This window comes from Buteo buteo, chromosome 3 (assembly GCF_964188355.1).
Source record: "Buteo buteo chromosome 3, bButBut1.hap1.1, whole genome shotgun sequence".
Classification (NCBI taxonomy): domain Eukaryota; kingdom Metazoa; phylum Chordata; class Aves; order Accipitriformes; family Accipitridae; genus Buteo; species Buteo buteo.
Genome location: NC_134173.1, coordinates 78,587,919 through 78,614,568, shown reverse-complemented (window position 1 = coordinate 78,614,568; position 26,650 = coordinate 78,587,919). Strand labels below are relative to the sequence as shown.

Genomic DNA, 26,650 nt, shown 5'->3' with positions numbered 1-26,650 from the left:
TATTCTAGTGCAGCCTTATTTTTATCGGAAGTCTTATGAGAAGCCTTTTCTCATTTCCCAGTTCTATGCCCAAGAATTAGAAAAACAACATCAAGGCAACCTGGAGGACGAGTCCAGGAGAACCAGGAAACAAAAGCCTAAAAAAACCCCAAACCTAGATTCAGCATCAGGGCTTATCTTGAATTAGCTACCTCTAAAAATCAACATCTCTACATACCCAAGTACATAGCTGAAGCAGCTGTTCTGAAAAGAAAGAGCTGGAAAAACCTACCCATTTCTATGCTGAAGAAGAAATTCTGCCCAGCCCTCTTCCCTGAAAATTATTGATACTGGGACACTTCTGACACATGTAGGTGGTACTGAGCTACCAGTCTTGTCTTACCGAGTTGCTGGAGCCTGGATGCTCCTTCCATTTAGTCTCTCAATCTTGTACTCAACTCCTTCAATGATGACACTGGACTGCATGCTCATCTCAGGCACCTGTTTTACCATCTCATCCTCTTCTGCCTCTTCCTCCAACAGAAGGGTACGTTTCTGCTGCAGTTTTCGAGCTGCCAAAATAAGACAGGCTCATCTTACACCACAGAGCACTTGCTAAACCCCCACAAGGATGCAGCCTCTGGGCAGGTCCTTACGCTCATCATCCCTGCAAATTTGTGCTGTTTTAAGTCCATACCCTCTCCATGGATGCCTTTGTTTCTCCTCCACTCCACTAATGCTTCAGATGTAACAAACTCTACACCATTCCCCCAGTCCCTCCTTCCTTATTCACTAAACTTCCACTCCTGGACACTCTGTAGAACAGATGTCCAACAGTTCATCATGCTGAGTGTACTCATCCTCCAACTGGAAGTTGTGTGCAGACTTGCAAACTCTTCTGCCCCATTCCCCAGAGCGGACAGCCATAGGAATCTGCATACATGTTTGGAGTCTGATCTTCCCACTTGCCTCCTGGAGGGACCAAAGCCTGAAGTGCTGGTGACAGGCCTCCACACATGGCAGTGGAGTGGGGGAAACCATTAGGCAGGCAGACATACAGGTCACAAGGGGATCAGGGACAAAAGGGGCCAGAAAGCAGGCTGCTCTCTGCAGGTAGGTGTTCTGCAGGTGACCAGTCACCAGTGGTGTTCCTCAGGGTTCAATTCTAGGGCCATTTCTATTCAATATTTTTATCAACAATCTGGGTGCAGGAGTTGAATGCACCATTAGCAAGTTTGCTGATGATACTAAGAGCTGGGAGGTGCTGTTGACTCTCTCAAGGGACATGAGGCCTTGCAGAGGGATTGGGCAGTCATCAATGGCATGACATTTAACTACCACAAATGCTGGATTCTGCACCTGGGACAGAGTAATGCCAGGCACAAGTGTAATTTGGGAGATGAGTGGCTGGAGAGCAGCCCTGCAGAAAGGGATCTGGGGGTGCTGGTCGGCAGCAGGCTCAATAGGATTCAGCAGTGTGCCCTGGCACCAAGAGGGAAAATGGCATCCTGGGGGGCATCAAACACAGCATGAGCAGCAGCCACCTTGAATACTGCGTGCAGTTCTGGGCCCCACCATTTAGGAAGGGTGTGAATACTTGGATGCACCCAGAGGAGGGCAACAAAGCTGGTGACAGGGCTGGAAGGCATGTCCTATGAAAAGTGGCTAAGAACTCTGGGTTTGCCTAGTTTGGAGAAAAGGGGGCTGAGGGACGGGCAACCTCATTGCTCTCTGCAGCTTCCTGAGCAGGGGGAGTAGAGAAGGAGGTGCTGATCTCTTCTCCCTGGGATGCAGGGACAGGACACCTGGGAATGGTTCAAAGTTGCATCAGGGGAGGTTCACACTTGACATCTGGAAGCATTTCTTTACTGAGAGAGTGGTCAAACAGTGGCACAGGCTTCCTAGAGAGGTGGTCAATGCCTCATGTCTGTCAGTGTTTAAGAGGCATTTGGAAAATGCCCTTAATAACACAGAATTATAGAATGGGTTGGGTTGGAAGGGACCTTAAAGATCAACTAGTTCCAACCCCACTGCCATGGGCAGGGACACCTTTCGCTAGACCAGGTTGCTCAAAGCCCCATCCAACCTGGCCTTGAACACTTCCAGGGATGGGGCAGCCACAACCTCTCTGGGCAACCTGGTCCAGTGCCTCACCACCTTCACAGTGAAGAACTTCCTTACATCTAAACTAAATCTGCCCTCTTCCAGTTTAAAGCCCTTGTCCTATCACCACCTGCCCTTGTAAAAAGTCCCTCTCTGGCTTTCTTGTAGGCCCCCTTTAAGTACTGGAAGGCTGCTCGAAGGTCTCACCTGAGCCTTCTCTTCATGCTGAACAACCCCAACTCTCTCAGCCTGTCTCCACAGGAGAGGTGCTCCAGCCCTCTGATCACATTTGTGTCCCTCCTCTGGACTTGCTCCAACAGGTCCATGTCCGTCTTATGTTGGGGACCCCACAGCTGGATGCAGTGCTCCAGGTGGGGTCTCACCAGAGCGGAGCAGAGGGGGAGAAGCACCTCCCTTGACCTGATGGCCACACTTCTTTTGATGCAGCCCAGCATATGCTTGGCTTTCTGGGTTGCAAATGCACATTGCTGGGTCACATTGAGCTTGTCAACCAACACTCCCAAGCCCTCTTCCTCAGGGCTGCTCTCAATCCACTCATTGCCCAGCCTGTATTTGTGCTTGGGATTGCCCTGACCCATGTGTAGGACCTTGCACTTGGCCTTGTTGAACTTCATGCTTTAACTTTTGGTCAGCCCTGAATTGCACAGACAGTTGGACTAGGTCATTGTTGTAGGTCCCTTCCAACTGAAATATTCTATTCTATTCTGACCTGCCTACCATAACTGCAAAGTAATAATGCTGCTTGGCCTCTTTTATTAAATATTTTTTAAATTAAAAAACGCAAACAGAACATTTGTGCAAGTAGGTGTGCCTATATGCTGAAATTTCTAATGCTGCAGTTTGCTAGCAGTGGGAGCTCAAAGCAGCAGAAACCTTTGTGTAAGTGCTGGAATTACAAAGATCCAGAGGATGTAACATCACTTTGAGATATTTGATTGGGATGTTTCATCCTGAGTGAGCTAAAACTTAATTTATTGTCTGGACAATCTTCACTATGGGATCTCTCTTTCCCAGAGGTTTGTTTGGTTTTTTTTTTAATTCTAGTACTTGGAGATATCCTGGTTAGAGGTGATGTTTCTTCTCATCTACCCCACTTAAGAAATCTCAAAAAAAGCTGAAATGCAAGCCTGAAACTCGTTATTACTCTACAGTTTCTCCTTCCATACTTTGTACCGAGATCTTTGCATCTCCTACATCTCTCTCTTAGCCAACAGTTAGAGTCTGATGTACCCAGATAACTTCTTACGTTGGACCTGTGATTCTTTTGGCCACATTGCATTGAAGAAGCCCCAAATGACAAGTTGCAATTTCTTTTTCTTACCTTCCTTTCTATCTTTTATGAGCTTACTCTTGTCTTAAAATGTATTCATGTTCCTGAACTACTAAGTGAAAATGAGAAGGCTTCTAATGCTCTGGACAAATTCACAAACAGCCTCTGAAGAAGAGTATAGGAGATAAGGTGGGAAAGAGAAGACTAGCTATTTATAAAATGAAAAAAAACCAAACAAACAAAACAAAAAAAGAAACAACCCCCAAAAATCCCACCACAAAACAAAACCCCCAAAACCCAACAATTTACAAAAGAAATTCTATGATAATCTTTGCAAGCAACAGAGTCACAGCTCCCAAACCCAGGAGTCCAATTCCAGCTGTGTTTTCTTATGGAACAGGACAGGATTTCAGTAGAAGCCCTTTTTTCCACTTAACATCATTCCTCATCACCTTTTAAAACAACTCTCAAGCAGGAGGAAATTACATCAAAAACTATAGCAGTAATTTTCCCTCCTGTTGCAAGTCCTGTGCAAAATCAGAGCGCATACTGAGCAATAAAAGCTCTACTGTCAGATACTATGTAAGGATGCCATGGGCAACCCCATGTTGCTGCATATCAGCCTGGCCAGTTTACAAAGAAACATCATCATTTGTAGTAGCTTTTTAAAATTTTATTAAGTGTTTACCAACTAAAGGAAACCCTGACACCACAGCACTTCCAGCAGTCCACAAAGTAACAGTAGAGCATCCACAAAACTCTTTAACATTCAATTATTTCGAGCTGTTACCAGGCCTTATGAATAACCACCCATGGGCTTTTGGAAGTGCTGGATTTCTGGTGTGTGTGCTCTCTTATGCCTCCCATGGAGAAAGAATTCACTCAACAGGCCGAATTTCCTTGCACAGATTCCAACATACCTTCCTCTTCCTTCATTTTCTTCAGATCATCCTCTCCTACCAAGGAGACACGCTTGGGAGGCTTATCCATCTGCTGTTGCTTCACCTCAATTTCGAAATACTTCTGCCTCTCGCGGAAGGATCTCTGCTCAGGGCTGTGCAGTCCACTGGGGTTGTGCGTGGCCACCTGCGAGAGCCACACCGGCACTGCCCACAGATCGACCGAGCCAAACCTCCCTCCCCACATCACCCCCAGTGTGTGCTCCACACCTGCCCACCCCAGCCACATGCTCCTCACCCTTCTTCTCCTCCCCACCCCTCCCCTGTGTGCCCATGCTGTGATCCTGTCTCCACATGCACAGCCCTGAAAGCCTGAATCCTCTGCGAGTCCCCATCCTACTTCTAGCTCCAGCCACCAGAACTCACCTCCGGGGCAGTTTTGGAATTCTCTGTGCTGGTCTGACCAGGCAATTCCTAAGAATACAGAGAAATGGGCACGTTCTAAAAAGAAAGTTTTCTACCACCGCTCCTGCCCTCCAACCAAATGTCACTAATGCAACATAAACAGCAGCAGTCCTGGACAAAAGCTGATGGACTGGTTCACAAAGCAGTCCCAGAATTAACACAAGACGATGCCACTTTAGGCTTAGCCATCATGAGTAATAAGGATTTACATTAAATTGAGGGCAAAACAGAAACAGATGGTGACAACTTTTAAAAGGGCAGAAAATGAAAAACATGGGGAAATAGGTGAAGAACAGGAGCAGAGGGCTTAGCTTAAGATGGAGGAGGCTTGGACTTTCTTTAAATCAGACACAACTATCGAAAATTTACTTCTAAGTAGTAGAAACACCGTCAGGAAAGGAAGAAATCTATATTTACCAGAATAAATAACAGAATATTCGATTAGTAGAACTACAGGGGACAGAAAAAGAAACTGATCCACAAAATCCATCTATGAACCAGCAATCAGTAAGGGTAAAGTGAGAACTGCCAAAAAGTTATTAAAAATATGAAAGTTTTTTAATTATACAAATGAAAAGGAACCACAAGAAGAGAGCAAATAGACTATCTTCAACTTCAATTTATTCAAATGCACTCCAAAAACTAACAGAAAGTTTTAATTTTATAAGAGTAAGGAGCACAATAACAGAGAAGGGAAGAAGGGAAAAAGAAAAGAAAAGAAAAGAGAAAAGAAAGAAAAGAAAAGAGAAAAGAAAGAAAAGAAAAGAGAAAAGAAAGAAAAGAAAAGAGAAAAGAAAGAAAAGAAAAGAGAAAAGAAAGAAAAGAAAAGAGAAAAGAAAGAAAAGAAAAGAGAAAAGAAAGAAAAGAAAAGAGAAAAGAAAAGGAAAGAGAAAAGAAAAGGAAAGAGAAAAGAAAAGGAAAGAGAAAAGAAAAGGAAAGAGAAAAGAAAAGGAAAGAGAAAAGAAAAGGAAAGAGAAAAGAAAAGGAAAGAGAAAAGAAAAGGAAAGAGAAAAGAAAAGGAAAGAGAAAAGAAAAGGAAAGAGAAAAGAAAAGGAAAGAGAAAAGAAAAGAAAAGAGAAAAGAAAAGAAAAGAGAAAAGAAAAGAAAAGAGAAAAGAAAAGAAAAGAAAAGAAAAGAAAAGAAAAGAAAAGAAAAGAAAAGAAAAGAAAAGAAAGGAAAGAGAAAAGGAAAGGAAAGAGAAAAGAAAAAAGAAAAGAAAAGAAAAAAGAAAAGAAAAGAAAAGAAAAGAAAAGAAAAGAAAAGAAAAGAAAAGAAAAGAAAAGAAAAGAAAAGAAAAGAAAAAGAACAGAGCAGCTTCTATCTAAGAAGCAAATGTCTGGAAATAGAAATTATTGCTGCTAACACAGAAGAAAACCTAAGAGCTCAATACACTCATCTGCAGGGACAAGATAATCACTGTTCAACAATTCTGAATGAAATGACTTGTGAAACTTCAAGTCTGACAAGCACAGATTTTTAATTGACTTGTTTAATTGGGTGGCAGTTCATGTCTAAAAAATAGCTAATATATTCTTAAAAGTCAAGAAGCAGGCAAAAATAATTTGAGCAGCAGAGCTATCAGTCTGTCCAATTTCAACAGGACAAATATTCATAGATGAATATAATTAAAACAGAAATAAATAGAAAAGATTAAAATGGAACAGGTGCAAAGAAGATTAATCTAATATCCTCCTTTGACAATATAAATAATTTTTGAAACAAAGGAACTGCATAGATTTATCTGAGACTTCAAAGATCAGTTTTGTGACCAACCTTGCTTAACATTTTCATTGCCATATTTGACTCAGAAACCAGGAAGGTGTGAATAGAATTTCTGAACAGCAAAGACCAGAACACAGATTCACAGAGATGCAGAGTTGTCCAAGACCTCTGCAAATTATTTCATTCATCCCACTCCACTGAATGGGGACAAGCATTGTCAAAATTCAAAATAGTTTGGAATATCATCCTGCAATGACAGGTTGATTTGAGGAGGATGAAAATAATTTCATTTAATAGTGCAGAATACAAGGTGATCTACTGCAGATCAGTAATTGTTTCTTAAACCACAATACATCAGTTAGAGACTACGAAGCTGGAGAAACCATCTGTGTACAAGATACAAGCTGACTCATGAACTTAAGTCATCTGGTGGGTTGCAGATGCCAGAGACAAGTTCCATTTCCTTTTTATCCTGGACTTAGCTAACAACTTCCTTAGGTTTCTACTGACAGTCATCTAACTCTGAGTAGATCAGTCTATAAAGCTAAAATGGCCAAAAATCAACCCTACACACGGTAAAGAATGACCTGTGACCCGTATTAATTTACCAAACCAGATCAATATGAGGCCAGATGAGCACTAATGCAGGACAAGGTAGACAGTGGGAGGACAGGATTAGCTTAGATAACACAAAGTTGCTGTCACAAGTCACTGCAGAATAGCCATAGGTCCCAGTACAGCATGATTATGAAAAAGGTGAGCGTGATCTATGGACATGTAAGGAAAGGTAATTGACAATTAAGATTCAGGAAGAAAGAAGGAAAGAAGGAAAGAAGGAAAGAAGGAAGGAAGGAAGGAAAGAAGGAAGGAAGGAAGGAAAGAAGGAAGGAAGGAAGGAAAGAAGGAAGGAAGGAAGGAAGGAAGGAAAGAAGGAAGGAAGGAAGGAAAGAAGGAAGGAAGGAAGGAAGGAAGGAAGGAAGGAAGGAAGGAAGGAAGGAAGGAAGGAAGGAAGGAAGGAAGGAAGGAAGGAAGGAAGGAAGGAAGGAAGGAAGGAAGGAAGGAAGGAAGGAAGGAAGGAAGGAAGGAAGGAAGGAAGGAAGGAAGGAAGGAAGGAAGGAAGGAAGGAAGGAAGGAAGGAAGGAAGGAAGGAAGGAAGGAAGGAAGGAAGGAAGGAAGGAAGGAAGGAAGGAAGGAAGGAAGGAAACAACAAACAATACCGCAGTAGAAAGAAATTTGTGAAACAGGATATCCTTTGCATCAAAGATGTGCCAGCAAGAATTCAGATAGGAACAGGTGAAAAGGAAAGCAGTAAGATGATTAAGAGAACAGTGGGTCCTTCCAAACATGAGGTGTCCAAGGGGACAGTGTCTTGTTTCTTTAGTTTATTAAGTGAAGTGACAGTATGATTGTCTATAAACAGACAGCTCCACGAGATCTCATGTAACTGGAGCACTGCCATGCATGGATATAAGCTCTTCAGAAAGGACAGGCAGGGAAGACAACATGGGTGATGCCTCAACAGCATGCTGAACATAGGTCAGGACAATGCCTTTGGAGGGTAAGGGCTGGCCACATACTGGGCTGCTGGAGTGCAGCCAGCAGGTCCGGGGAAGCAATCCTTCCTCTCTATTCAGCACTTACAAGAGCGGTGTGCCCAGTTTGGGGCTCCCCAGTACAAGAATGCCACTCACAAACTGCAGCATGTCAAGTGGAAGACCATCAGAATGATTTAGGGGGCTGCAGGACATGACATTTGAAAAGAGGCTCAGAAGGCTGTGCTTGTTCAGCCTGGAAAAGAGAAGGCTCAGGAGAGTGGGATCTAATTCCTGTACTCAACTTCCTAGACGGAGGTTACAGAGCACAAGGTCAGACTTCTCAGAGGTGCACAGCAAAAGGATGAGAGGCAACAGACATAAGTTGCACTAAAAGAAATTCTCATAAAACATACAGAAAAAACCCTCTCCACAGCAGAGATGGTCATACACTGGAAGAGACTGCCCAGAGTGACCTCAAAATCTCCATTTATGGAAATTCTGAACTCAAGTGGACTGGGCCTGAACAACCTCATATAACTTCAAAGGTTGCCCTGTGTTGCATGGAGGTCCAAGGCAGACGGCCTCCAGAGGCCTCATCTAGCCTGAATGGTTCCATGATTCAAATACATGGAGGGGAGAAGGAGTAGTTCCAATTAAGTTAAAGATCAAAATCTAATAAAAAGTTCCTCAGAACAGGTTTAGCCTGGCCCTAGACTCTGGAAGTTCAAAGAGTGTCTTTATATTCAATAAGCTTTCAGGATTCGGTACATTTATGGACAGGACTCTGCAGGGTGACTGTCCACAACATGAATAGACTCCAACTTCAAAGGCAACCTCCACATGTCCCTCCTTCACAACAGCTTTCTTTGGAGGAAACAAATCACTACCTCCTTCCTGTTCTCACACTTCCCTTGCTCACCTACAGTGCTCAATCTTCTGTTTGTACCACTGTTTCTGTAGCATCCCTCCCAGCCAGCATTAGTTACCTGTGTCTCAAGCAGAGGGTGTGACAAGGGCACTGCTGCAAAGGTCTTGTATGCTTGCTTGACATTGATGGGGATCTCGTCAGGAGAAGGTGGTGAAGGTGGCTTTTGCTACAGGGTCAAAAACAGAAGGTAAAGATAACCACAGATGTTATAAAAAACCAAACACAGGGGAAACACAGCACAACTCAGCCTGCAAAGCCTGAGGAGTGGAATATGTAAGGGACAGCTCCTGCAGCCTTGGGCAGAAACACGAGCAGCATATTGTACACATGCTATATACAGCAGCACACATATCACAGCCCCATTTTATTTCTTGGATGGTGGAGGAATTATACTTCTGGTGATACAGATTCTCACTGACTTGACCAGAATTTTGTGACTGATCTCTTGGCCAAGGGGCCATACTGCTGTCACACTCCTTGACGATTTCCACCCAGTTCAACTAGCACATGCCTACTATCAGTAGGCTTTTGGGGCTGGAATTGGACAGCTATACAGTTGACTCTGACCCCTACTTAGGGCTGAACAAGCCACATTTAGTTTATTAGAAAATTAAAGATAAGCCCTGGCCTTATCAGGCATTTCTGACTAAAGGGGCCTTCTTCATGGGAAGGGATCTATTAGTCTCATTTGTTTTTTCCAGTGGCTATTGTACTTCTGTTTTTAAAGTGACCAGTGTATTCTTCTACATACTTCAAGGGTAACGGTCACAGTCTCCTAATCCAAAGTGGCAACCCACTCAGGGATCTATAATCTGGAGAAGACCTGCCTTTGATCTCAAATTTTCCCTTCACAGAATGCCACTTACTCAGAAACATCTGATAAGGTCCAAGAGGACCCTCCTACTGCTTGTCACTTGTCTTTGCTGGTCTTTTCCTTGCCTATCTTCCCCATGACCCCTCCTATCACATTCAAGGAGGAAGGAGAGTTGGGATGACCTGCTCAAAGCATCACAGAAATGAATGGGAGCAGGGTAGAAATGACACCACGACCTTCCTTTGTACTAGAAAGCAAATCCCCTTTAGCTGCTTCGTTCCTTCAATCCCTCTAGCTGCACTAACTCGGTTTCAGGTGTTTGTCGTTTTTCTTTGTCCTGGACTGAGGATAAATTATGTTGTTTGATGATGTTCCCTTCTGCATAGGCTAAAGAACAGCACATCAAGATCAGAAGAGACTGTAAAATATGTGAATTTTGGCCAATTACATGGATTTTATATAGCTGTTTGTCTGCAAATCAGGTCTCTAATTTGGTATCATGTCATACAAACTTCAATAAAGAGAAGGGCTATATTGCAGTTATACAAGTCTTGCATTATGACAAAGACCAAAATACCTGAATCTTTCCTTCCCATCAACATACAGCCCAGGAAATATGAATCTTTCAAAAACAATTATTTGCAAATCATAAAACTTATTATCAGCAAGATGGTATTGGCTCTTGCGCCAAGATACAAGACATTGATAGACAAAGGTTCTGAAAGATTTATGCCTCAACAGAATGCAACACCTCATAAATAAGGATCTAAAACTGTAACTTCTCTGGGGATTTCAGCCACAATACAGTTTCAACAATGCTAACTTCTTGAATGGGTAAGCGAAGACACAAGGCAGGCTGGTGAGGCTCATCTATGTTGGAAAAATGAATGGGATGTGTTGACCGTCACACTACTTGTGAAGAGTATGGGTTCTTACCCAGGGCATCCAGACTGATGCATAAACAAGACCACCAGCCTTAGCTAAGGCATGTGATCTTTAAACTACAAAATCACCACTGGGAGGGTGAGTTCAGCCTACCCACCAGAAAAAGTGGCACTATAGCAATCTAGGGCAGATAGACATAGCTTAGCACGAAGGAACTGCAGGCCACTTACAGAGTTCTGGATATTGAAGCATAGCTCAGGTTGCTGGAAGGGATTGGGGCTGTCCCCGTCCTCCGAATTATGCGAGGCAGCATTTTGTCGCACTCGGGAAAGAGGCTGAATGACGCCTGGCTTGGTCTGCTTGTGTCAATACCATACAACAGGGGGAAAGGCAGAGGAAGGGGCGGGGGGGGAGAGAGAGAGAGAGAGAGAGAGGGAGAGAGAGAGAGAGAGAAGAGAAATGAGCGGTTAGGGCAGCAAGAAGTCTCTGCCATGCAAGTGAATAAGACAAATCCATGCACCTGAGCGCAATTCCTCAGCTGTGCTGCTGACTCCAGCTACCAGACCAGGAGGGAGAGCTACTGAAGCAAACACCAAACAATGCCTCTGGTGCAAGTATTTTGGACAGTCAAAGAGATTCAGACAAGTCAGGGTCATGACGGGACCAATGGGTTACAGAGAAGGCCAGGACACAAGGGAGAATCTGCCATACAAGTAGTAGCTGCAAGGGTCAGAGGGGTATGGCATGAGTCCGTCAAAGCTTGGAGAATGTAAGCATCATGAATGGAAGATGCAGGACGGAAACATGAGCCAGGAATGGGTACTGGCAAAAGCTGGGGATGAAAATTAACTGAGACCCAGCTAGACTTCCAATTAGAAATACAGACATAGGAGCAGAGACAAGAGTCTGAGATTTGACCTAAATGTCATTACTGTTGGAGGCTGTGTGGAAGTGAACAAAACATCTAATACTAAAGAGAGTAGAAGCAGGAATCGAGTAAGCCAGCAAAAAGCACATGAGTGAAAGCTGCATGGGTAAACAGGAATAAAAGCTCCCAAACCACTTGCACCAAGTTTTCAGTTTGACAATATTTAAGACTGAGTGCATTTGTACAAAATTGAGGTATAGTGGAGGACTGGAGAAGACAGAGTAAGAGCTAACCGTGAGACTTGCAGGGATGGAAGTGAGCACACACAGAAGGAAAAGGCAAGCTCTATGTGCTGGAGAATGCACAGGGACACTACAACGAGGTCTCATGGCAGATGTACTTACTGATTTACTTTCATCCTGCGATGTAATGAAGTTAATGGAAGCCTGAAAACAGAAATACAGGTGTAAATTTGGAGTCCACACAGGAAGTCTTCAGTTTATCCTGCTCCATTCAAAAAGAAATAATAAAATCCCAACCCCAACCCCTTCCCTGCCCCGCTGCCCACGCTGTACAGGGAAAAGCCCCCACATTCCGAACTAACCCCTGCCATACCTTCTTCTTCACGTGGGGAGCAGTCCAGAGCCCACCCACAAGAGCTTCTCCCAGTTCCTCTGCTATGTGAGGGGACACTCACAACTCTCTCTGCACACCTCCGGGCACTGACCCCCACCCTCCCCGTCTCCGCTCCAGCTCAGCTGGCCCTGGCCCTTGTTTACAGCCCTGCCCCTTGCACTTGCTACTGAGCTTGAGCAAAGCCATCACAGCTTCTCTGCCAGGAAGCGTTCACAGATGCATCTCAGCAGTGGCTAGCAGGGAACAGCCTCTGGTGCCTTGGCCTGCCGCCCTGGGCGCTGCTCTCCGCAGCAAGCCCTCGGTGCGCACCAAGCCCAAGAGCCGGGGAACACAGAGCTGGAGGAAGGGGCGAAGAGCAGCGGTGCCAGGTGAGAGCAGCACAGAGCAGCAGCACACACTGCACACCAACAGGCACTTACAAAGCGGGTCTCCCTGCCTGACAGGTGAGCAGGCCGAGGGGCTGCAGGCGTCTGGAGAGGGGCAATGCCAGGGAGGATCATCGGGGGAGAGAACGGGAGAGAAAACGAAGAGACCGGGTTTTCTGCGTGAGAGGCTGAGACAAGCACGTTTCCCAGCACAGAGGCTGCAGTTACCCAGAGCTGTCGATGTCCCCATGCAGCTCCTTGCTGCCTGTCACAGAGAAAGCCCCTCTGCCCTCCTTGCCACACACACACCAACCCACCACAAACACCTCCTTCATCCCCCACCTGCTTCCTCCCCCACCAGAAGCTTGCAGAACTCAAGGCCAGACAAGACCATCATGATGCCAGCCTCAGGACAAAGGATTCAACTTCCCTTAGTAATTCTGTGAGAGCTCTGAAATAAGCCAGTAAATTCTGGCTGGGCTACAAGATGTCAAAACCAAAGAATTTACATTAAAAATTGATGGTGGCAGAGAATTAGAGATGCAATTCCTTGGAACTTCTACTCCAGAGCAACAACTTGAAGATCAAGTCTCCTGAATCCCCAGAAAATGTACAAGCCACAAGGCTAGTGATTGCCCTGTGTCCTTCAGTATTATCTGTTGGACCTGTTCCATTCTGTATAACCTTCATTGTCCAGAGGGAACTAAATCTACCAGATACAGCCTTACCTGACATGCAGGAGACTGCTGCGGAAGGCTCTGATCCAAAAAGTATTAAATCATGTAAATGTGACAGAAAGCTCATGTACAGAATATGCAGGGTTGAGAATGCCACTAGCAAGACTAATGGCTCAGCATTGTGACACCAAGGCATCTTCAAGAACAACTGCCAGAGTCACTAATTCATAACAGCCATAGACCAAGTAAGGAAAGAAGGCTACCAAAATGACACACAGACTAGCTCTCAGAAATGAAAGCAGTGAGCAAACCTGCTGAGGACCTTGAAAGGCTAAAATAAAGAACAAAATCATGAAATTGGCTATAAATGCTTTAAGAAATTAATAGAATCTCTCATGGCATACGCACCTCTGAACAGAGAGATAAAAGAGAAAAACAAGACAAAAGCTGTATATTCAATATGTTGCTCAAGCTACAGAGAATTCATGATACAAAACCCCGAAGCAATAGAATAGAATACAAATTACAGCAAGTGCTACATAACAGGGAATTTTAAGACATCCAACTTATAATTGGAAAGGCAAATGCCTGCATCTGCAAAAAATGCAGCTAGGGTGCTCTTAATTCCATAGAATGCATTAGTGAGACCTTGTTTATTCTTCTCAGAGCCCACGGAGGAGAGAGTGAACAGTTTCACCTGGAAAGCTTCCCCTGTCAGAGCAGTGACTGCTATGAGAAGACAAAGCAACTGTTGCCACGGGAATTGGTTAATGACAAACCATTAGACTCTGTATAGAAGAGCAGATGACATTATAGCCAGAGGGTTGGTAGTGGCAAGGACATTGGCACTGAGCCTCCAATGCCAAAACACTGATAAAACCATCAGGGGTACTATGAAAGTTGCCTATGACAAATTGGAACAAGGGATATTCCATTCAAATAAAAGTTTAAAAAACAAAACCAAAAACAAACAAACAAAAAAACCACCAAAAAAACCCAGCACAATGAGAGTAGTCAAGTATTGGAGCCAGCATCTAGAAAGATGTAGACTTTCCATCTCTAGATGTGTTCAAAATTTAACTGGACATGGTCTTGAGTAACCTGATATAATTGGACCTGCTGTGAGTGTCGTCTTAAACCAGACCTTCCATCCTAAATCATTCTATGAGCAGCTACATAGCCACCCTTCGGGATGTGGGCTTCTTTTTCAACTGAGAGCTGAGGATCTTTAAAGACAGAGCAAATTAATATCTAGATCTCTTTCTATTGTAGAATGAGGAGTATTAGCCCCATCCCATTCCTTCTAGACAAAAAGAATCAAATTTAAAATAAAATTTGCACTTGTGGTAAAAGGAAAACTTACAAACAGCCCAAAATAAACCTCCAATCAGTATGCAATTGCTGTCAGAAAAGCAAGTAAGTAAACATATGCAGCTGGAACAGAAAGCATTGAAATAGTATTACTGTAATGAATAGTATCTTCTTCTAAATCTTATTGTACCCCTGGTGGTCACTCCATTTCAAAGGATCTAAGACATAAGGCAGATGCAAGGTAGGCCAAGGAAGCAATAGAAGATGGACTGAACTGTTGCTTACTACAGCTCCACTGTCCTATTTGCTGCTCCCAGCCACATGGTCCTCAGCCTTCTCCTGCATCACTGTTAATTGTCACCTCACCCCAAGATGATGCAATTCATCTCACTAAGGTGAACTAACCTAGCAAAAAAGCAGACAGTTTTTGTCCAGCTTAGCAAACTGAAATGACTCAGCTAAAGATTAGGTAAGTGCCAGAGCTAGTGGGACCAAATAGTTGGAGAGCAGTTGCACTCCAGAAAGAATGCAACAGACACGAAATGACTAAGGATAGAGTACAAAGTACAAATTTCAGTTCATTCCAGCCCCTTAATATAAAAAACAATAACATGTAATGACTGTGAAGAAAAAATTTAAAAAATCCATTTAAGAGAATTTAACTTCAAAAGGCTCAACTAACTTGTGAAACCTACTACCACAGGATGAAAAGTGAAATCAAAGACTTGGCAAGATTTAAAAGAAAAGACCAGAGTTAATATGAGAAATAAGAACTGCTAGTGAGAATAGGTAATGCTTACCAAAAAAAAAAAAAAAAAAAAAAAAGTTACAAGAAGTAAAGAAACTCCATTTCAGAGTGAAAGCTGGCCTCTAACCTTAGAGTTTTAGAAAATCATTGCCTAAGGGTAGGCTAACCTATAATTGTCTGCTGCAGGATCCTTCAATTTTCTTCAAACAGCTGATGTGGGTTGCCAGCAGTGTCACAAACAGAACTCAGGATCTGTCTGGGAGACTGAGTAGCACTGGTTTACAGACCTTAGATGATTCTCCAAATCCTGACTTCTCCACTTCTTCTGACGTACCAATTGCCAGAATTAAATAGTCTCTGTATAAGGCATTGGTGAGGCCATTCTCAAAAAAGACAACTACCATTTTGTAGTCACTCTAGGCACTCCCCTGATCATTACCCTGCAAATTAAGTCACCCCTCAGAGCAATTATTTTCCACTTAGTTTATGACTAGCTAATTATACTCCTGGGTCTCTGAGATACTTTGAAAGAGAAGAGTTCCTTCCCTAGTTCTCTAACTGCCTCCTGTGATGGATACCCCTCCACCTCAAAAGTATCGCTCTCAAGGATGGAAATCATACACAGCTTCCTCTGCCCTTCTGCCCTGGTGCCACCTTGCCCTGGAAGCATGCCTCCCTACCCTTCCCCATATTGCCTGTCCTGGGAGCAGTCTCACCTGCTGATTACTAGGAGAATAGGGGGCTTCACGCCTGGAATTTCCTGTCCCAGACTCGCCTGCAGGAGCCTGAAAGAGAGAAGACAAAGCTAGATAGTTACTGTACAGCAACAACTTCCATGCCTCTCCACTTAGCAGTGAGACCAGGAGGCAAAGGAGACCACTGACATTCAGCCCGGGGCCAACTATGGGCCACCTCACTGTGAGAGAGCAGAGTTAGCATTGGGCCCAACAGCAGCTGCCACAAGGTAGAAACTTGCAAAAAGCACTAGAAACAGCAAGGGAATGACATTAAACATTGGAACTGAGATCATATCCAAACACCCTGCAAGGCCAACTTACAAGCCTTCTGCCTTGTAAGACATCCCCAGGAATCCTCTCCCCCTAACTTCTCTTCAGCCCTCAACAGACTGGGCTACAGTCTAGGCAAACCTCCTGTTGTATAGACACTGAGCAAAAAAGAAGCCACTGCCAACTGTAAGGGGACAAGATTCATTACCAGCCAGCTACATCCATTGATGTTGGCCTACTAGTAAGACCTTTACGAGTAGTCCAGAGCATAGGAATGACAGGGCTCTTGCCCCTTCCACAGGAATACACAATCACCAATGCTCAGGATGAGCCAGCCTACAGCCAGCCCCAACAGCTACAACAACAAAGTGCAGTCTCAATAATTACCTGCAGTCTGTCCACAGGATTAAGGAGCAGGATTTAAAAAGCCTTGGGCAATGGTATTTCTACTGACCAAGCCAGGAGATGGGATCTGAAGTTCATATTGGAGCACAGAAAACATCTAACCCTTCTTAGCACTGTAATGACAGACAATGCGGCAGCAGCAACTGATCTACTTCCATGCCTCCACCGCAGAGTGTTCTTGCTCACCCTGCTTCTGGCTACTGCTATCCAAGTCTTCCTGTGTGCCAGCACATACAGCTTACCAATCCCCAGGGAAGGAGCTGTTCTACAATACTGTTTTTCAGGGACTTCAGCTCCCTAACCCAGCTGACACACGACTGCTCCAGTTCTGGTGTCAGCACACAGGACGAGAACATGCAGACAAGGGGAAATGATCCCTTCTGACAGCAACGTGGAATTAGATTAGCTCCAGCTAACTGTGACACCCACCTCCAGACTGATGATAGCTGATCTGGCATAAAGTCTACCTTCAAAAAGGGTCAGTGCTTTGTGACCACTGCTTTTTTGATCTTTTTTGAACTCTCAAGCTGGATGTCTATAATGTCCAAACCACAACCTTTGACTTTCAATATACCGAGAGGTTACAGATATTCAACTACATGCCTTGCTCTATTGCTTATCTGCCTGCACGTCTGTGAAAAACAAATTCTTACCAAGGACTAGGCTAAAAAACACCTAAGAGAACTACAGCTGAGTGTTGTTTTGTTTGTTTGCTTTTTCTTCGCTGCGCGTGGGCTGTTTGTTTGTGGTTGTTTTGCTTCTCTTGCTTTTCAGGCTTCCCAAAAGGCAGAGAAAGGAAGAAGGGGAGAGTGGTGTGGTGCTAATCTAGAACATAGTACGTTTGGGTCTAGTCCTTGCTCTGCCACAGGTTTCCTGTGCAGCAGTGAGAAAGTTAAATACAGATTTCCCAGAGCAGAAAGCAAAAGTTCTCCCTTGAAATCTGAAAGTCTAGATATACTGTAACGTGTCACTTCAAGGAACACCACGCTCCTGGGCTGTAGATTAACTGTCAGCTGCACTGCCTCTTAGTTTTCAGAGGTCTAAAAACAGTTGTGTTCGTTCAGGCCCAGACACATAAGTGTGACACCACCGCCATTCTTCTGCAAGCCCTGCCAACTCCCCACTCAGAACCACAGCAGACAGGGAACACTGCTGCTCCTAGCCTGACCCTTACCCGCCCAGAGAGACACTGGGGAAGTTGCCTGACACCACTGCCTCCCCTCGAAGAGGGGCTCAGCAGCATGCGCACTTGGCAATAACTGGGGTACATTAGTGGCTGGAAGACAACTCACTGACCGTCAGCGACTGACAGCCTCCGCACGCAACACTGGAGAAGCACATGTGTTAGGTGGGACGAGCCCCCGCACAGGCCTCGTGCTGCCTGGCATCTGGGGTCCAGGGCATGCGCAGGGGTTTAGTAGAATGCAAGCGGCCTTAACTGCATGACTGCATGCCACACACAGCATGCGGTGGGACTGCTTGCCTTGGAGTAAAGGTTGGTCTTCAGCACTCCCTCCCTGCCATAGCCCAGGGGTGGGCCCCCCAGGCAAGCCTTGCCTGCTGCTTTCCCCCTGCGGTTAGCCACCACAAAGGGGTTCTCACTGAAGAGGATCGGCTGAGAGTCGATCATACACTCTTGCTCTGGCGTCTTTGGCATCTGGTCCTGGGACAAGGGGCAACCCGTGGGGTCCTGCTTGTCTAGCTGGGGCTTTTCTGCCCCGCTCGTGCACTTGTCAGGTGATGCATGGTCCTGAGGAAGGCCAGCCGCGCTTCCGATGATCGGGCCTGCAGCTGTTTCTGTGTATGAATCCCGGCTGTCCTGCGCCACTGGCAGAGACAGCATAGCGCAGTCGCCCTCCATTCTGGAGCTGGCCTTATTATACTGAACAAGCTGAGAGGAAAACAAAAGGATCAGAAAGAAATAAGGAGAACAGGGTAAAGGAGAGGAGGGAGAAAATACAGAGCAGCTGTGGATTCTGAAGGACAGGGGAGAGAATTCCAATACTAATGCCCACACGACTATCCCTTCCCTCTCTTCTACTCTACCACCAAACTTGTGATCCCGAATGCTACTTCCAAGAGAGGATCTTGCTGTCAGCACACAATACATACACCAAATAGTTGACAGGCACAGGCACACTCCCCGCACTTTTCCAGCTCTCATACACATCCAGTCTGCACTTCAGCAGCTCACCAGTAACACTGCTGCTCTCTAGCAAAACTGATTGCCAAAACCTGCACAAGCACACATCCTCTCCCATCTCATTGCAGCACATCCTCAATTCAACTCTACCATCACATAGCCAAACATCAACTGTCTGACCCCAGCATACTTTCAAGCAGTTCCAACGCTTTCATGCAGAATAACACCTCTCACCTCACTCCAATGCATTTCCATACAGATACACAGTTATCGCCATATCATCTACCCCATGCATCTCCATCACACCTGCATGGCCAAACACACTTTTATGGCCCCACTTCATCAAAATACACACCAACAAGTAAAAGAGAGCTAACACAGCACAGATCCCTTTAAGCACTCTTACTGAAGGCAGGACTGAAACAGAGCTTCAGTTCTGCCTAGGCTCAACTGTACCTATCCAAGATGAAGCACTGACCTTTCCTCTTTTAATACTATAAAAGAGAGCTTGTTACGCCAGCCAAAGCCTTCTTCAGGGAAGCAAAGATAATCAGAGAGCAATGATCAAATCTCCTTCTATCCAAGTGCCTGCCGGGGAGCAGAAAGACCTCTTCTGCTCAGAGCACATTCTCCAACTCCTGTGTCATGGCAGCATTCACAAAAATAGCTCTCAAGGGCTGGGTGGGCTGGTGACTACAATGGCAGCTGAGAGGCTCAGGAATTTCTGAGGCCCTCCCCTAGCCCCTCAACCCCAACCCAACCCAAAGCAGTGGCTGGCAGGGCCCTGGCTCATATCATATTTCTTCACAGTGAAGCCTGTGCTACCCTTAAAAATCTTGCTATTGTAGCTATATGACTTTCCAACATAAAAAAACCCTACCAAAAAAACCCCGAATTCCAACCTTCTTTTCCCAGAGTGCCATAAACTACACTAGAAGAGCTCTAGTGCACACAAAGTTATGCCAGGCAAAAAGTACTGTCAGGAACTTTATCTGTTCATTGGGGATGCTGTAACGAAAACACTGCCAGCAATCCACCACCGCCAAGTGGGTTTGTTGGTTCTACAGCCAGGCCCGTCCGACACCACTGCCGCTTTTCCTTGCCAAGCAGAAGAGCACAAACACTGACCAACCCGGGTTCCAGGTGAATCCCACCACCAAGGCCTACTTTGCTTTGCATGAAGGGAAAAAGTAAACAACACTTCTATGGCACTGTGACAATGGGCATCTCACCGAGACTGTGTGAAGTCTGATAGTCCACGGGGAGCCACAATCCCTATTTCGTTCATGGACATGACTGGAACTGAGCTTCATCTACCCCTCGCTTTAATCTCCAGCGCTTCTGCTGCAGCAGTGTATTCCAGTGCAGGATGCCTCCCTCCCTCTACTTCACAGCGGACTATTTTTATCAGACAAGCAACAATTTCTATTTTGGGTAAGCAAAGATTTTGGCAATGCTGTGTGCTTTTCCCAGCCTTGCCTCTGTCACTCCCCAGTCTAGCAGACAGGACAATCGTGTTTTACCCTGCATCCTCCAAGGCAAATACAGAAAAAACGCATTTGCAGTTCTGATCCATGACTTCGCCCCAGACACGGAAAGAAATCTAATTTTAAATCTAATGAACAAGTACAGAGAAAGAATCAATAGCTAGAAATTGAAGATAAATAAATTCAGACTAGAAAGTGCAGATTGTTAATTAACTAACCATGGTGACACGCTACTGAGAGATGTAAAATCTTCTCCATTTCTTATAGTCCAGAAAGCAAAACTATACTTTATTTAAAATTTTGTTGTTGCTAGATGCAGTCATTCATGGGTATGGTTTCCAAGCCTGTACTATGCAGGAGACAGAGACTATAATAGCTCTTTTATTACTGTGATGGCAGTATTCAGACACTGTAGTGCACTGGGTACTCTGCAGACATCAGGTTATTGACAAGCTGGCACAGCCGGAGGGCATCATTGAGACGAGCATTCTCATGCAGGTTTCAACTGGAATTTTTCAGTTTGGGTTTTAAAAGTATACAAACAAAACAGGCTTGCATCTCATTAAGCCTTTGTTAAATCTTGCTCACAAAAGGACCGATATACAGCAATACTGATTAATCCAAGATACACAGCCATCTGCCCCCTTCTTTAGGGGCAATTCTTGGGGAATCCTCATGACAAATTCCACCCACAATCTACAGCAGTCATGACCGAGGTCTGCACCTCCTCCTGTTCGACAGTGTGAAGAACAGCAAGGCCCTGCAACTCCCTTGCAGGGAGCTATACAGCAACAAAAGATATGTAGACACTGTTTAGAGGAGAATGTAAGTGGTGAGAAAGTTGGCCTAGAGACAGGAAGAGAAGGAAAAATACTACGGGAACTGGGAAATAGCATTAGTCATCTTAATTCAGTCAGACTGTCTGGAGATAGACAACCTGTCAATTGAACCGCGTGCTTTACTGCTGGCCGGACCAATCTGTGTCTGAGTCTTCCAGGCAGTCACCAAATAGGCTCCTGAAGGAACGCCAGAACCTTGCTGTCCTCAAAGCCCATATCTCCCTGTACTCATGATCTAGGCAGACATATTTATTCAAACAGAGTAAAGACAGGGCTGGGCAAATGACAGCTGGAAAAAGATAAACATGGGCACCAATTGGCCCTTCCCCTGAAACAGGACATTTATAGATGCCGCCCATACAGTCTGGCATTCCAGCATGCTCAGCCCCACATTCCAGTGCCAGGCGTTCCTGGACTGACATGGACTGCTCAGGCACAAGTTCCCAAATGCTGCTCTGCTCTGAACAACACTAGGGCTGACCAGCAAAGAGCCAGCTGCTTGCGTGGGGCTGGCTCTCTCCTTGTTTCCAGCTACTAAGTTACACTAAGAGATGTTAAAAACACATTAAACCTTTTCCCAATAATACTTTTCTGTGTGAATAGCCAGGAGAGAAAAACCAAAAGCTGGGGAGTATGGGAAGGAACAAAATGAGACAAAGCTGGGCTCTAATCAGGGTGAAAGCAGAAGAGCAAGAGGGCCTGAAGCCAATGAGAGGATAGATGAATAGGAGAGGAGACCTGTTTGGATAGAATGAGATGGAGACAGTAATGGTAAAAGAGATGATCCTGAAACAACAGAATGGGAATGCAGAATCTGATGATGACAGCAATGGGTGGTCTTGCTGCAACAGGAGGAAAGAAATGGACATGAAGACTGAGGATGTTTGTGAAGGAGCAGGCAGAAACCCAGTGAAATTGGTATGATGCAGGGAAGATAAAACATGACCAAAGGAAGCAAAAGATGAAGAGGTGAGGCGAGATTTTAAACAACACAGGAGAGACGGATGACTTTGTAATCTGTGAAGTTTCTGAAATCTGGATTTTCTCTTGGCTGAGCCACCACTACATATCAGGGACTGAAATGCAGGTCATGGACAGGAGTATCCAAGGCCATATCAGGGCTAAGTCATGATATGCAATCACTGCCACTTTGCCTTTTGCAGTTCTAGATGGATCTTGACTTTCTTTTAATACTTTTAGTATCAGCACCCAACATCCCTCCTCCTAAACACCATCCCACAATAAATTTACACCTAAGCTATGTACACATTGTCAGGAAGAATCTTCCCTTCCCTCCTCTGCAGCTTTCAGTAGGGGTTTCCTTCCATGATAAATCCCCTGAACTCTCCCATTCACATGTATCCCTCTCTCCTCTTGGGCTGTTCTTTCTGCCTTGTTCAAGACGCTTCCCTTTGCATCTTGGCAATTACACAGGCCACTTTCCTTTCCAAAATGGAAAGTGACCTGGCTCTCTGCTCTCCTCATTTTCTTATTCTAATCTTTCTTTTATAGCTGCCTCCTGTTTCAGACAGTGTCAAAGTCTACCACAGTTCTGCTTCCCAGTTTTCCCCTGCAGAGAGCACTGTCATCTGTCTCATCAGGGCACAAGGAGAGGGCAGGTAACAGAACGACCACGGCTTCCCCCACGCAAGGACCCACATCTCAACAGCCCCTCACTTACAGTGCGATTGACTCTCTGTAAGCCACTGCTGGGCAAAGCAGCCAGGGTCCGATAGTCCAGTCTCAAAGGTTCACTGGTGATATTCTGGAGAGGGGCAAGGGGGGGGGGGCAAGAAAAACACAAACACCACGAAGAGATCAGGCCAGAAGTCAACTAATCAACTAGAAAGAGCAATTAAAAGGAAACCACCCCTAGTAATAACCAAGGCCTTATCTCCAAACTCTGCAGAAAATTCCCATTGCCTGGAAATGAACCTGGAATTGTTCCAAACACAACCACGGGGACCCATGACAGAGGCCAGGCTTGAGAAATACTGCAGAGAACAGGTCACTCTGGGCCCTTGGTCACCCACTGGTGCACAGATCCCCAGCATTCTTCCTGCCCCCATGGGCACGTGTCCACTCCCTTATAGGGGGAGAGGAGAATGTGACATACATACCAGTTTTCTCCAAATAGCATCCAGAAAGGCTTCCAATCTGGATTTGGAGACATTTGAGAGTGCAAATCTACAATTCCTGTACAGTATCTTTTCTCAACCTTAACTCACACTCATTCTATAATTTCATTTGATTTTGCTTCCCATTTGCATGTCTGCCTTTCTAATTCAAGCCATTGTTTTTAACCATTCCTTCCTCAATCACATTACAGATTTCTTCACTTCTGGTATCTTCTTACACTCAAAAGTCAAGTCTTTGGGGGTGGGGGAGTGGAGAACAGAAGTTACAGGGAATGAGCACTTTTAGAGGTATCGCCAGCCTTCAAGTCCAGCTCAGCCCTTTTCTGCCACTCTCCAACCCTCCCACCATGCTCCTCACCTCTGCCTCCTCCTCAAGTTGCTGTGTGGCTGCCTCCCGCTCCCTACGCATCCACTCCTTCCATGAGACAGGACAGAGTCAGAGCAGCATCCAAGCAGCACAGGCAAAGAGAGAGGGAAAGACGTCAGCACCATGCTGTGCAGCAACTCCAAAGCGGGGACAAAGGAGCAGGAACAGCACTGGCGGCAGGAGAGGGCAAGCAGAAACCCAGTGCATAGGTTAGGCCCAGGGACAGAGGAGCTGGAATTCTGCATGAGCTCAGTTATCACCAGCAAAACAGACAGGAATGGACACCCCGTACAACACAGGCCAGGGTGTCACCAGAGGAGGGGAAGAGAGCAGGCATCTCTGAGATCCTCAGCAGGGTCAATCCTGGGGAAAAGCGAAAGGACCTAAAGCCCCCCCTGCCCCAAGCACAAGGTACGCCATCACCAAGGGAAAGGAGAAGATTGCTTATTGTGAGAAGAGACATCTTGACAGAGCACAGACTGGAGAGGCTGGAAGGGGATGAAAAAAACAAATCTACAGAGCACAGGCCTAGTTGTCACTAAGGAAAAAGACCTAAAAAAATCACGTGCTTGTTTATAGCATCCCAGCCAAAAGACTATATATAGAGACAGAAATTGTATAGGCATAAGGCAGAGCTTAAAATCAGCTGGTCAGCTCTCAGTCATTCAGCGCAGCACAGGAATATTATAAGAGTGACCAGTGACTAATCTCACAAGCCCCAGCTATGGGCTTGCTTCCAAGCTGCAAGAGGAAGGTAGTAATATGTTACTTGTCTTAAAGAATTATTTCTGTGCATTTATACTTTTGTGACTTTTTGCCCAGCACCTATGCTGCAGAGCAAGGGCTGTGGACAAAAGCAGCATCATTCTTGCATTCTATTGTGCATTGCAACCCTCCTGGCTGCTCCTCCCAAACAGTAGCAACCAGATGGTCCAGAAGTCCCAAGGCTGGAAGGATGGGAGGTGAAAGGCATCCAAGAAATACAGAGGGAGTTAACTGAAAATTCTGCTAAGCACCTAGGCCCTTCTCTTCAAAAGCTTCTGTGCATTACCACTAGTAAATAATCAGTGTCCCACATCACACCCTCAGATCTCCAAACAATAATGAGCATCATGAGAAAAAAATAATGCTCTGGAGGATCACAAGACCCAAAGGGCTATTTACGGATATTTAAGCTAAAGTCTGTTTTGAATCTGGTTATGCTTATTTTGGACAAGTGTTATCTGTAAGGTGAGTATTCAAGCTGACATTAAACTTGTATGTGATCCTCCTCTGAGGTCTTAAGTTGAAAAGAGACAAGAGCACCAGCCAGCCCAGACAGAGCTACAGAATGTTCAAAGTTCATCTCTGACAACATCTGGGGAGCCTGGAGAAGCTCTGGATTAAGATTAGAAAAATAAGTACAGCTCTAGAGTTGGGATAGAGAAATGCACTGTGAATCAGTCCATGGTGATTTGGAGTTACTAATACTGCTATTAGAAACTGAATTATCAAAGTACTGAACTTGAGAGATGTATGGAGTGAGGGCAACAGTGGTATCTGAAAACCTCTGCAGGACTAACTGTGAGTATAGCAAAGCCAAAATTCTTCCCATTTCTTCCATTCACAAGCTTACTGTAAGGAGGCACATTTGATCTCTGTCACTCTTGTGCAAAACCAAACATGAAACACTGAAGTATTAGAGGACGGTCCAAAAATGGTGACATGAATAGTATTACTGAGCATCTGGCACTGAGGTGGGAACTTCCTATGGCATTACAATGGCTACCATACAGTGCTGGCTCCATCACCGGTACAAATTTAATCATCAAAACCAGTATTAGAGACAGAATCCGAGTTTCAAGGTCACACTAAAAGGCAGCAGCAGAAAAACGTGTCTTTGCGCATGGGTCTCAGGCCATGGATCCCAAGACGTCACAAAAGTCTGGAGCGTTCATTGCTACCTCCTCCTAGTACCCTAACGGAAGGGGCACCAAAAAATATGAAATCCTTTAAAGGCACAGGCAATTCTGGAGGAGAGTCTTGGTTTCTGCTGATCACCAGGCTACAGGCCTACTTCTCAGCTCTTCAGAGGTTGCGACAGACAACACTGTAATTATACTAAGCCACACTATAGCAAGAGAAAAGGCAGTATACAGGAATACAGACCTTAGAAGTCCCTAAATACACGTCACTGCAACCTCAAAATATTGCTTTAAAAATCTATCAAAAATGAAACATCCAAGAAAGATGAGCCATGATTACTGTGTATTGTTCAGCCTCCAGGAAGAATAATGATATTTGTTATGAGATGCCTGCTGTTTTGAAATATTGCTGATAGCTGAATGACTAGCTATTGCCAAGTTTGTTGTTTTTTTTACATTAACCATTTTAATAAAATTTCAAGTTCAAGTTTTCCATAAAAAGCTATCATAATACCATCAGCACTTTTTGAAATGAGATATGGCCAAGGCTGCATCACCAATCATAAAGGTTTTTCTGTTTTTTTGACAAAGTCTCTGGAGTGTTTTAAAGTAATCTCAGGATAAATTTTGGAAAAGCCTTATCTACCTAAGACTGAGCTAATGCAACCTGCTCAGAGTAGCATGGTTTTGGAGCCAGAATTGCTCTTCTTGGTTTATTCAGAGGTGTTAGAAATGCTGATAATGACTCATAGTACCTGAAGTCTCCTAGAGAATATTCAAATCCACATGCTACCAACATAAACCTGGTAGGAATACCTTTTGCTGTAACAGTAACACTATAAAATCAGTTTTTCTGAAACTACAACAAACCATCCTCAGTTCCTTCCTAAGCAAGGCACAAGATATTTTATAGGAAAAACCTAAATCTGATCTAAATTGGCTCTGCTCTGAGCTGAACCAAGTGACCTGTAGAGGTCCCTTCCTACCTAAATTATTCATAGAATCACAGAGTAGTTTGGGTTGGAAGGGACCTTTAAAGGTCATCTAGTCCAACCCCCCTGCAATGAGCAGGGACATCTTCAACTAATCAGGTTGAAGATTATTCTAGAAGGTCATTCCACTGGAAGAATTCCC

General features: G+C 44.8%; 1 protein-coding gene across 50 annotated transcripts in view; it reads right to left on the bottom strand.

Moving 5' to 3' along the window:
* The window catches only part of SCRIB (scribble planar cell polarity protein), a 116,294-nt gene that overhangs the window by 19,909 nt on the left and 69,735 nt on the right, over positions 1–26,650 (bottom strand). For 10 of the 50 annotated variants that reach the window (XM_075024215.1, XM_075024210.1, XM_075024196.1 and 7 more), the window contains 11 exons: positions 23,604–23,660; positions 22,789–22,872; positions 18,122–18,529; positions 15,943–16,011; positions 12,545–12,595; positions 11,894–11,935; positions 10,852–10,980; positions 8,981–9,088; positions 4,699–4,746; positions 4,294–4,459; positions 383–551 (listed from right to left, as the gene is read on the bottom strand). In XM_075024215.1, the coding sequence (XP_074880316.1) occupies positions 383–551; positions 4,294–4,459; positions 4,699–4,746; positions 8,981–9,088; positions 10,852–10,980; positions 11,894–11,935; positions 12,545–12,595; positions 15,943–16,011; positions 18,122–18,529; positions 22,789–22,872; positions 23,604–23,660 (1,331 nt within the window). The remainder of the gene's footprint in view (positions 1–382; positions 552–4,293; positions 4,460–4,698; positions 4,747–8,980; positions 9,089–10,851; positions 10,981–11,893; positions 11,936–12,544; positions 12,596–15,942; positions 16,012–18,121; positions 18,530–22,788; positions 22,873–23,603; positions 23,661–26,650) is intronic. The other 40 variants (XM_075024198.1, XM_075024249.1, XM_075024250.1 and 37 more) reach the window with 30 other exon arrangements.